The 12,485-nt window shown below is 52.9% G+C and overlaps 1 protein-coding gene across 7 annotated transcripts in view; it reads right to left on the reverse strand.

Annotated features, from left to right (window-relative positions):
- Positions 1–2,620: 2,620 nt before the first annotated feature.
- The window catches only part of CTDSPL (CTD small phosphatase like), a 120,501-nt gene continuing 110,636 nt past the window's right edge, over positions 2,621–12,485 (reverse strand). For 3 of the 7 annotated variants that reach the window (XM_042998635.1, XM_042998633.1, XM_015537070.2), the window contains 3 exons: positions 9,910–10,095; positions 6,165–6,286; positions 2,621–5,202 (listed from right to left, as the gene is read on the reverse strand). In XM_042998635.1, the coding sequence (XP_042854569.1) occupies positions 5,136–5,202; positions 6,165–6,286; positions 9,910–10,095 (375 nt within the window). In that variant the 3' untranslated portion in view covers positions 2,621–5,135. Of the gene's footprint in view, positions 6,287–7,792; positions 9,582–9,909; positions 10,096–12,485 lie in introns of those variants that run through there. The other 4 variants (XM_042998637.1, XM_042998636.1, XM_042998634.1 and 1 more) reach the window with 3 other exon arrangements.

Raw genomic sequence — 12,485 nt, forward strand, 5'->3', positions numbered from 1 at the left:
TCTCTGTCTCTGTCTCTCTCTGTCTCTCTCTTCTGGGATTATCTCTGAAGGCCGGGTGGAAGGCTAAGCCAGCTCAGCTGTAATATTGACAAAGGGGTAGGTGTGGCCCGCGGTGGGCGGGGCAGACGCTGGAAGCCGGCCACGCCCCTTCTGGCCTCGCCCCCAGGATCGCGGCGCTCTGGTTGTCCAGTGGCTGTCCCAGGTCTCATCAGAGTCCCCTCCCAGACAGATGCTCCTCGTGGAGACCAGGTCCTGCAGGGGGTGCGCCCCTCCGGAGCTCAGACGAGGCGTGGGGGGCGCCCCCACGGGGGAGCAGACGGGGCGTGCGGTGGGACTGCCTGGGGTCTGGGTCCCACTACCTAAAAACATCCGGACCCCACGCCTTTCAGGAGAGCAGCCCACGTGGGCCCCTACATCTGGTTACAGGTCACGGAGGAGCAGTGACACCGTCACCAGGGCCCAAGAGCGACTCTTCGGAGGGCGCCGTGGTGGGAACCGCTAGGGACCGAGGAAGGGGGTGGGGGTCTGTCGCTGTGCCCTCAGGGCCGCCATTCTGATGGGCCTATAGGAGCCCGAGGATAGCCCCCAAAAGAGCCCTGGGTCCCTGCATTCAAGGAGGTGTCGCTGCTTTGCGTTCCCGCGGCTCCGGATGTGTGACCCTGTCCAGCCATGCACCCACCCCATCAAGGCACCGCTAGGACCAGGATAGGAGGCTGGGAGGTGGCAAGGCCCAGTTAGGTTGGTGGGCATATTCACTCTGCTCCCCACCTCAGTGTAAAAGCAGGGAGCTGCGGGCCATGTGTGGCTATTAGGAGCCCCTCCCCACCCCTGCCTTGGGAAAGGCTCCCAGTGCCCCTGTGGGGTTTTCTTTGTAATTTTCTGGGTTTCCTGACCTTTTAGCAATGACCATGTATGGCTGATCCTTCCGGTAAAGCAATACGTGCCATTTCCTCTAAGCCCTGTCCGTAACTCCTTTGCTGTATCTGGGTGTCAGGCCTGAGACAGCGTGGGGGACTTTTCTTTCCTTAGGCCTTGCTGAAACTTCGAGTCTTCTGGGGCACTTGAAGATACGATGCCCACTCTCAGGGGGTTGGACCTCAGGTGATTGTAATGGGGAGCCAGAGCCAAGAATCACTGGGCTGAGAGATGGGGCTGTAATGGAAGTCTGGGACGGAAAACCCTGGAGCCCACATATCCTCCTCCTGAGTGCTGGAGGGTCCGGTATGTTCTCCTTGGAGATCAGGCTGGTGGCCATGGCAACTGGTGGCTCTGGGCCTTGAGCAGCCTGTTGGCCCCCGGGCAGCCCCAGCACAGGAGATCCGCGTGTACGCGTCCCAGTCATTCCGAGGACTCTGCCCCAAGCCCCCAGTGCCTCCCCCATCCATCAGCTCAACAGGCCGTCTTCCTAAGCTGGCTTTTCCCGGCTACTCCTCCCCTCCCCTCCTTGCCTTCCTGCCCATTCTTTGGTCCTAGAATATGTGCTCAAACAAGAAAACATCAGGAGGAAAATCTCAGCCTGCCCACGTCCCAAATAAGTGACCCTTGATGACAGATGATTCCTTCCCCCCCCATCCAGAGGATCTACGGACATTCGCGGGGCCACCTCAGCTTCAGGGGCTGCCACAACTCTCAGCTATTTGTGTGTTTGGCTGTACACGGAGGTGGGAAGCAGTTGTGGGTACGGGGGCGATGCCAGAGAGGGCAAGAGGAGGGAAAGCTGGGGTGACTTCTCTGGCCGGACAGCTTCCCCACTGGACAGGGCACCCAGGGGGGGGGGGGGGGGGGGGCGGGGCATGGCACAGACTGGCTGTGGGGGATTCGGGGGTTTTGTCTTTGGTAAATACGTTTCCCGGGCCGACCCACACGCTGTGTACTATGTGGTTTGGGATGAGTGTATGTGCCGGTGGAAGCCTGTGACCGAACGACTGCGGAGCAGTTTCCCCGGCCTCAGTTTTCTCATCCACCGAAATGGGTGAGACCCAATGAGACTGTTGCCACCGGTGTCCTTTGCTATCTGAATCGGGGAGCTCTATGAAGAAACAGTCCTGAGAGTGGCCTGGCCATGCCCTGGCTCTGCCGCGACTCCCGGGCAGAGGGGCACTGGCTGCCCCTCTCACCTTCGTGCACAGAGGGGCGGAGGGCAGGGCCTGGAGGGTGTCCCCCTGGGGGAACGCGGTCTTGAATATCCTTACACTTTCTATCCCTTTGCTGTGCTCCAGCTGGCAATCCCAGCATCTCAGGCAGCGCGCCCAAGGGCTCTGGGTTTAGGGTACCTTACTCCACACACAATGCTGGTGGCGCCGACGGGGCGCCCGGGGCGGGGGCGGGGTGGACTGTGGTCTCTCTGCGTGTGGAAGCGGGGAGCCACAGGCGGAGCCACACTGCTTCCGACTGGGGAGACGCCACCAGGGGGCTTAACACTGGGCGGGGCGGTTTCCCAGCCTCCCCTGGGGTCATGGTGCATGGCCCCTGGGGCTGCTGCAGCCCGCCCCCCGCGGCTCTGCCCAGGCTGGGGCCCCGGGAGCCCCGAGGCGCTGGCTTGAGGCCGCGCAGGGGGAGGGAACAGAGAGGGGGAAGAGACGCCGGCGCCGCCGGAGAAGCAGTCCATCCACAAGAGGGCGCAGTTTCACGTGTTTATTTTTGGCAGGAAGGAAATCATTGCAAACCTCTCCACTGACAAGGCTCGCCCCTGGAAACGTGCACGTTCCACATGTAGTATTTCCCAAGTAACGCTGGCTTGTTTATCACATTCAAATGTCCAACAGAAATCCACGACTACCCAGGCACCAGAATCTCCACTACGGGTGGGGGGGAGGGGGGTGTTAGTCTGCAGAGAAGCTCCCTGGAGAACGAACAGGAACAGACACCATCAAATTTACAGCGAGATAGGAGCAGAGGCAGCCAGTGGATTTTGCTCGGGCAACTGCAAGCACGTCAAGCCATCCACTCTCTTCTCGAACCCTGGCATGCCAACTGCCCATCACAGCACCTTTAAAAGCAGAGGCACAAACGTCACGAGTGTTTGACCCTATAGGGCTGTGTGGGTCTAGATTTTATCAGAGGGCCGTCTTTAAAATAGAGGGTCTTCGATGTTGCCGGGTTATACAGATTTACAGATTTCTTTTTCCAGACCAGCAGTTCAAATGCTGCAACCATGACAAGTCAGTGTCATCAGGGCCTCACGTCTCCAAAGTCACGTCATCAAAACTGCGCTGTGTCAAAGGAGCTTCCCCACCAACCATGGGTTGTGACAAGTGGTGTTCCTCCTTGGCGTACAGATACGTGGTTTACAAACAGCTAATGTGTGAACCCGCAGACCAACGCGGAGGGTTCCCGAACAATGGAAGACAGAGCAGTGACAACCTCGGATGCCTGGGCACCTCCACTCAAGGCCCGGCCAGAGACCGCATAACATCACCGGGGCCGGAGTCCACAACCCAACATATCTTGTCCCAGATCTTAATGTAAAAAATACTTGTCCAGGAGACTATATATTAACCTGGTACCAAAAGGGCCGTGGAGACTCAGGAGGTCGGGTTTCTCTTTTGGTTGAAGAGTTGGGGGTGGGCTGGGTATTTGGGTAACATGGGAAGCAATATGGCACAGAGAAATAGCTAATAGGGTTCATTAGGTTTTAAAGCCCACAATTTAATAAAAGGTAATAATTAAAAACAATACCCGTATTTACCTTAAAAAACATAAACCCCAAACATTCATCTCATTTCTTGGCCTTATGTTAGAATTCTATTGCTTCATTTACATGTAGATGATTAAAAATATAGAGAGAGATCTAGATATTCTGGTTATGTACATAAAGCAGAATCGAGGGGTAAAACAAAAATGGAATTTTGGAGCGTGGTCAAATAAGGTGCACAGAATCCAGAACCCTCGGGGGGGGGGTCTGCTGGCCCCCCCCTCTCCCCGAGACACTCTGTCCTGTGATGGCAGGAACCGGGCTCCATCCCCCACAATCGTGCAATGGTGCTCACGGTTTCAAGAACCACTAGGTGCAGTGTTTGGCTCAAGCTTGCCAGTGTCTTCACTCCGTCTCTGAGAAGTGGGACACTGTTCCTAGGTCCGATTCCCCTGAAATACTCTAGAACTTCGTCCTCTCTGCCCCCTGTTCCAGAGAAGACCTCATGGTGCCAGCAGAGAAGGGGGCATGGCTGAGGGTCTGGGGCTCTCGCCAGGACCGATTTCTGTGTGGATTTCAACACACGACAGACACTGGACTGCAACATTCGAGACATTTAAGGCAGCGGGTTGACTTAATGACTAGTTTTCCAGATCAAGGGTTATGGCGTGTGCAGATCCACCATGGAACTGCCGTGGTCTGTGCTGATGCGAGCGAGGGGCTGTTTCTACTTTAACTGGCATGTGGGTTACTGGATTCTGCACACTCAGAAAGCTGGGGGACCCGGTTACCCCTGAACAGTTATTTCTCTTCTGAATGCACGGCAGTCCGCGGCCCAAAGTGCTGTTGGGAGGACACGATTGGCAGCTGGCTTCGTTATCTTGGGAACGAAAGCGAGAACAAAATTTTACTTCGACCCCCATTTCCACACTTGCTAGCGCCAGTCGCTTCCACCAGAACTCTGGCGGAGGCCCAACCCACAGAGGACTAAGGCAATGGTGCCGACACGAAAGGGTTCTTCTAAATTACTTTTAAGAGCAATACTTTATAGACTGTCTTGTCACTGGGAAAGGCTGCAGAGGAAGCCCCGGCCCGGGGAGGGCACCTTCCTCTCCCTGGCTCGGGGCGAGGGGTTCCGCCTCTAGACAGGTTTCCCCAACCCCAGGCTGTGCTTCAAAAGAGAAGACCAAGAGGGGACTTGGGCCACGTCAGCGGGGTGGCTGGGGGAGGCCACGGGTTCTCGAGAGAGAACGGTCGGCTCATCACGGTCTCTGATGTCGACTGCAGCCGGAAACGAACACCACGCCCGTGTGGCGCGCTGGCCCCTTTGTCTTTGTTCCCTTCTGAACTCCCATGGCCGGAGCCGGGCAAGGGGGACTCTTGGTGCAGTCTGCGGTGGGGCGGGACACCTACGTTTCTGACCCTGTCCGAGTCTGCAGCTTAGCAGTGAGCAGATTCTGAGCATAGGCACAGTGGCAAAGAACAGTGTAACAGCCGCTGGTCAATTCCATTTGGTGGCAGCGCGATAGCAGCAAAGAAAATTCCCAAACAGCTCCGTGTGTATCCAGCTTTTGGAAAGGAAAACATTTTTAAAAAAAATCAATAAACAGGTTGTTGTTGTTGTTTTTTTTTTAAATATCCAAGGGTTTCAGAGTTTCTGGTAACTGCTCTACCCAGAACGACGACGACACAACAGAAAACACACAGGAGTACGGCAGTCGTGTGGGAGCAGAAGTGACGATGCCACTTTTCAAGGGGGGAGACTGGGACCTCAAGACAAATGTGTCACCATCAGAAACAATAGCAATAATATAAAAGAAGCTGTCGTTCCCTAAAGGGCCGAGCCGCACAACTGCAGATACATTCCAAACTGGGTCAGTAACGAATGGAGGCACCGCCGTGGTCGCCGCGACTCCTGTCGGGAGCCCGGCCCTACAACATGCCACAGGGCGTCTGAGCGGTCACACCTGTTGGGAGACAGGCTTCTATGACTCACCTCCAGCCCTAGCCGCCCCCCCCCCCCCCCCAGGTTCTAGAAAATTGTCGTAGTTGTCTTCTTAGAGAATCTAAGACAATAAAAGACTAAAAGATGTCTGGAAATATGTTGTGTAGAAAAATTAACTCTCAGCTTAAAATAACATTCAAAAAGGCACTTCATCCTGTAGGAAAGAGATTCTGAGTTGGGTCAGCTGCTCCGAGCTGGGATAGAAAGGGACCGGTTGTCTGCTTGGAAGGGGGGATGGGCAGTTGAAAGGAAGTCCGATAGATATCAAGCTTTTTCTTTTTTTTTTTCCATTTTTTTCTTTTTGGTATGTTTTAAGAAAAGCAAATACCATAAAATGCACGTCCCTTTATGAAATCTGTTAAAAGAGTTCATTTTAAAATAGTGTTTCTGTTCTTAAAAAATAAAACAGGTAGGTATGGCCACTTTGACCTCGCGGCCTGGAGCACGGAGTGTCCTCACTCCAGGCAGGTCCCCGAGGCCGAGGTCCCGGAGCGCACAGGCGGGGTGGGCGGAGGCCGGCGCTACCTATCACAGAGTCTGTGCAGCATGCTGTACACGTCGTCTTCCCGGCTCAAGCCCTCGAAGAAGGGGATGAGGTCCAGCAGCTCTGTGTCCGTCATGTCATCGAACCAGGACTGCACGGGCACCTGGAAGACAGTGTGTGGAGGGGGCAGCTGAACCGTGCCCGGCACCGGGGGCAGCTCCTAGCCCGACCGGTGCCCGCACGTTTAGCATTTTCTTTGGTAAGGAGGACGGGTGTCTAAAAAGCATCATCGTCATCATCTTGTTTGTTCTCTCCCGTCCCAACTAAGGTGGATCCAGAGCTACCTGGTTCAGGAAGAAGGCAGAGTTCAGTGTGTTTGCTTTTTAAGTGAAGTGTAAATGTCAGTGTGTGTGCGTCTGCTTGTTTTGCTCTCCTGCCACAGAAAAGGTGGCCACGGCGCAGACCGTATGAGAGCTGGCCTTGCCACCTGCCAGTTTCAAAAGCTCTTTCCACTGCGTCCAACAGCTCCTGACCCCTCAGAGCCCTTGGAGCCACAGTTACCTGCCGGCCACTGACACCACGGAGCCCACAAACCGGGCATGGCGAGGCTTCCAATTGTGCCGCTTTCTCAGCCAAAAGCAGAGAATTTCCTCCCATCCTTAGCAGCGATCGGTTAAAAGGAGAAGTATAAAATTTCAGGACAGTCTGAGCTGTGGGCACAGACAGGATTTTCCCTTAGTTTTAGACGTGGGGGGTGGTGGCGGTAATGGGTAGCAGCCAGCGGTGCAAAAGAAGAGATGTAAAAAGGACTTTGGGGAAAGCAAAGGAGTTCACAAAAGTAACATTTTGGGCCCTTTGAAGGACTGCTCAGAAACGAAACGATTCATTGTATAGTTAAAAAATAGGGGTGCCTGGGTGGCTCAGTTGGATAAGCATCCAACTCGGTTTCAGCTCAGGTCATGATCTCACGGTTCGTGGGACTGAGCCCCACATTGGGCTCTATGCTGACAGCATGGAGCCTGCTTGGGGTTCTCTTTCTTTCTCTTTATGCCCCTCCCCCACTTGTGTTTTTTTTCTCTCTCTCTCTCTCTCTCTGAAAATAAAAAAAATATATAAACAACGTAAGGATTAACAAAAAAATGACTACTCCTAGGGGAAGGGCAGGAAAAGAGGGAGAAGGCAGACATAGACACAAGACTTCTCCAAATTTATCTCTGTTGGTAGCTGTGATGTTGGAAATCATGGAAATGTGTTACATAATTGAAATAAAATTAAACCATTAAGAAAAGAAAGCAATAAAAAATGAACCCAAGGTGCATATAAACTTGGTGACATAACCACACCGAGAATTATTTCAAGTGATTTTAAAACGTAGTGTTCTGTCCGTACATTTCTCAAAGACACCTTAAGTGCGTGCAATTGTCTTATTAGTAGTAATAATATTAGTACTCTATTTGGAAACGATTCAACATATACTATAGAATAAGTCAAATATGTAATGAAGTGTTAATATATTTAGGAACCCAGAATTTCAGCACAAGAGAAGGAGATACAAATCCAAAAATAAAACCAAAGAAACTAAATAAAAACTGTTATAACACTGAACTGGAAAAACAATATGAATTTATGATTTAATTTTAATTCTAAAAATATATATATGTTAGCTCTGTCTAGTATAAAAGGCCAGAAGCAAAGGCCATCTCAGCAACAACGAGAGTCCATCCAAACTGTGGTCTCTCAATACCATTCCCACTAATAGGAACAAGGCTCCATAGAAAAGCGGTTGATTCCAGGGTGGAGGTAAGAAACGGACAAGACGAGCCTGGAATATCTTGTTGCACCAGAAGCAGGAAGCTTTCAAAGACTATTGTTATTTGAAGGGATGGCCGCTGTCCAAAGGTGAACGAACATTTGAGCATACAAAAGAATAATAAGTGTATTAAGTTATAACGATGAAAAATGCTTGAGTTCATCATAATGCCCCCCTCCCCCCAAATTCACTGGCTACTTTTGGAAGCTGCTAGACCATCGACTCATTACTCTGAAGGTTAAAGAATTAAAGAAAAAGAACCAAGACATTACCCTGACTTCCCGATTCAAACATTCAAACTGAATTTAGGGTAATCAAGTAGTCGACGAGGGCAAATTTGATTTAAAAAAAAAAGGGGGGGATTTCTGGCCAACACACGTGGAAAGAATGACAGAATTTAGAAATCGCCATTTCGCAATTCTTAATGAAATAGTTGATGTAGGCAATGATCATCAACGACTGCTCCATTTCTAGGTCAAAGGTTGATGGGAAATTTAAAAACAGTAGGATCAGGCTAACAACACCTGACTCCAAAGACCAATTTGAAGTCTTTAAAAGTGGGACAGCCTGACATGATATGCCTCCTGATGTGATGACATACTAAGTACACAATACCACCTGTGATGTGTTCTGGAAAAAACAAAACTGAACCTGCACTGAATCAAGCAGTAGTGCTCTAAGTACTTGTTCACGGGAAACATGGGAAAACAGCACGAGGCCGCAACTAGACAAATCCAGAAGAGGGGACATTTCTGTAAGACACACAACTAGACTTTCTTCAACCGGTAAATAGGACGGAAGAAAAAGGGAGAGGGGAGGGAGAACCGTTAAGATTATACGCACTATTAACCAGAGCAGTGCATGGACCTTGCTTGGTTCTGATTCAAACAGTCCAAATGCAGGACATTTCGAGATGATAAGGAAAATATGAACACAGTCTGGATATTAGAGAGTATTAAGAAACTGTTAGCTCTGTCAGATGGGATAATGGAATTGTGATTGTATTAAGAAGTAATCCTTATCTGTTAAGAGACACATGACAAAATGCATTACGATGAATTTGATTAACTCACTATAATGAATGCATGTAAATATAATAAATTTGGAACGTTTACTCAAATAATCATTACTCACTAACTGAATCTAGCTTGAACTCAGTTCTTTGCTATATGGGGAGCCACAGAGCTCTGGATTCAAGGAAAGGACGCTGGGGGGCCTTTTGTTCAGTGTGAGAAGCCCAGGCTCGGGAGGAAGCCCGCTCTCCGGGAAAGGCTGCCTGAGCTGAGGGCCAGTGTGGCGGTCCTGCTGATGGCTGGCAGTCACCAGCGGGGTTGGCTGACCTCCCTTTCCCTGGAAACGTAGGACGGGAGGTGGGAGAGCATGTCTCTCTTGCTTGGACAGTCATGCTGCACCCAGTGAGCAGGCGCTGGGGACTGTCACACTCCGGGGAGTTTTAGGTAGGAGATGTCCCCACTGTATACTTTTCAGACATCATTGTGAGGTAGGAAAGCTTGGCAGGCTTGTCTGAAGGCCTTTATCGAGGTGTTTCATTCATGCTTGTTTAAGAACGTCGTCTGCTGAAGAGGTAGCCAGGCCTTTTGAGTCTCCGGGAGCCACGAGCCAGCTCCAGGAGGTTCGCGACGGAACCCTTCTCGGGAACAACATTAACAACGCTAAGATGCAGCCCCACCGAGCACTTACCCATCACAGGCACCGTTCTAAGTGCTTTCCACGCTCTGCCGCGCTCGATCCTCCAACCATCCTATGGGTCAGCACCCCCAGAATTCCCATTTGGTGGACGAGGCAACTAAGGCTCAGTGAGGTGAACGAACTGGGTCAGTGTCACGCAACTGCTAAGTGGCAGAGCTGGGGTTTCACCAAGGCCAGGCCAAGAGAGCTGGCGCAGGTGCTTGAGAGCAGGCAGGCGAAGCTGGACGGGCCCCCCCCACCCCGTGCTCTCCGCCGGGGCTACTTACTGCATTCTCAGGATGGAAGATGTAGGAGGCCGGAGAATTGTCCACGATGATCACTTTGCTCAGCTCCCGGCCCAGGCGACTCAGGTCTTTCACGTAGTTGCCACGATGGAAGACGCACGATTCTCTGAAGAGCCGGGCCCGGAACACGCCCCAGCGGTCCAGCAGGTCGGCCACGGGGTCTGCGTACTGGAAAGCAGGAGCCGTGGTGAAGGCCGGGCGCCTGGAAGAGCCCAGAGACCTGCCCTACTGCAGCAAGAGCCACACTACTTTTCCAGACAGGGGTTTACATAATTGGACGTGTTTTAGGATCCTGCTCGCTTTCCTCTCCATGTGTGTGAGACAGCCTGGCTGCTTCAATTTCTCTCACTTCTCATATCCAGTCCGTCAGAAGTTCTTGGCGGTTCCGCCACCAAGAGTATCTTGAATCCACCTGCATCTGTGTGTATACCGCCCGGCTCCCGGTGTAACCTCTGCCTGGGGCAGCTGCGTGAGCCTCTCAAAGGGCCTGCCCGCTCCCCCTTGCGTCTCCTTTGCAGCCCACGCAGCCGCTCCTCTCATGTCCCATCACCCTTGCTTACGACACCCCGCCGCGGACCCACTGGCCCAGGAGTAAGGCCCGCACCCCTCAGGGCCCGCCCTGTCCCGCACGGCCACGGCTACGTGATGTGTGCCCCCGCTCAGCTCCAGCTCGTCACCTGAGCCGCACTGGCCTTGAACGTGGTCAGAACCCCTGCACCAGTGCTCCCTGCGCACGCAACATTCCCTCCTCAGGTCTCTGCACCAACTTCTCCTTCTGTCCCTTCGCCTTTCGGGTCTTGGCTTTCCTTACCACCCACGTAGAGCCACCTATACCTCCCTTTCTGGCTACCGGGGTCTCACGGTGGCTTCCTTCACAGACCTCACCACCCCCGGGGATTACCGGATTTTCTCTTCTCTGGCCAGAGCGCAGGCCTTGTCTGGCGTGTCCACCAGGATGTCCCGGGCACCTTGCACTGCGGTGGGGGCTCAGTAAACACTAGTTTTGCCACCGAACGAATGAGTAGACTCTGCGTTTGGCTTGTGTGGCATGAGGCCGCACTGCCTCCTACGGGTGATCTGAGGAGCTGGGCCAGACCAGCACCAGCACAGGGACGGTGACACCCACTTCTGTTTACTTGAAGCCCAGGAGGTTTTTTTCGTTTTCGTTTTGCTTTTTCAGTGAGAGAGAGAAAGAGAGAGAGAGAGAGAGGGAGAAGAGGAAAGAGAGAATCCCAAGCAGGCTCTATGCTCAGTATAGAGCCTGAGGCGGGGCTCAGTTCCACCATCCCGGGATCACGGCCTGAGCCGAAATCAAGAGTCAGAAACTCAACTGACTGAATCACCCAGGTGCCCCGCAGAGCCCACGAGTTTTATGGGAGGGAGTGTGGGGCTCACCGTATTTGGCCTTCTCTCATGGCCTGGGGGATTTTCCCAAAGCAAGCTGAACCGGATAAAGAAATAAAGAGGTCTTCCCTGAGGGAAAATCTTCATAAATGAAGATGTCGAAAAGACGGGGTTCCCATTGAGTGGCTGGGGCTGGAAGTGAAAGAGAGGTGACAGCACAAAGACCAGCAACTCTGCCAGGGAGGCAGGAAGTACCCGGAATGCACAGCAGCCCCCGGGGTGCAGAGAAATGCCAGCACGCTGCAGGATGTGGGGCTACGGGCCTACGGGCAGCAGCTCTAACTCTGTGGCAATGTCCTCCTTTCCCCAGACACATCCCGAGGGGGCAGAGTCCAGGAGCAGGCCATTTCCTGCTGACCAGGCAGGCACTGCAGTTTTCCGCTGGAAAGGGCAGTACCCACCGGTACTAGGAGGCTGACTCTAGGTGAAAATAGTGATTAATTTCCGCATAATTGTGAACACTGGCGGTGGCATACATCCTTCAAGAGAACGTCTGAGTCTGGGGTCTCCAGGCCTTAGAGGTAAATGTGGAGAATGTAAGCTTCATGAGGGCAGGGGCTTTGTCTCCTTTGTTCTCTGCCGTATCCCCAGTGCCTAGTACAGAGCCCGACACACAGGAGGTTCTAAGCAAGTATCTGTTGGGTGAACGAATCAAAAAGGAAACTTAGATGAGGAAACAGACATAGAAGGGCTCTGACATCAGCTCAGGGCTCCTGTGGGTTTCTGGGCTGTGGGCCAGGAGGTCCACGGCACCAATGGTGCTGGCTGGGAGCTGAGCCCAGAGCCAAGAACCGGGGAGCGCCCACCTGTCCGCAGAGCTTGTGCATCAGGGAGGAAAGGGCCGGAAGGCTGCACTTGGGAGCCGACTCGGCTGAGCCAGGCTGGAGTAGCAGTGAGGGAAGGGCTGGAGAGACAGGTGGAGGTGCAGGTGGGAGACGTCCAGGAAGAGACTGAACAAGGATGTTTAAGCGCTGGAGACTACTACCGAGAAAGAGTGTTTCAATTTTGCCAGCTTCCCCCCCAAACGCCCTCCTAACCCCCACCCCCCAATTCTTAATCTACCACACCGGTGCCATCTTCCTGTTTGTTATTTCTGCAGTTGTCACTTCAGGCTCCTCGGTGCCCCAGAGCCCCGCCAGGAGACCCATCCACGC

The sequence above is a fragment of the Panthera tigris genome, chromosome C2 (genome assembly GCF_018350195.1).
Source record: "Panthera tigris isolate Pti1 chromosome C2, P.tigris_Pti1_mat1.1, whole genome shotgun sequence".
Lineage (NCBI taxonomy): Eukaryota > Metazoa > Chordata > Mammalia > Carnivora > Felidae > Panthera > Panthera tigris.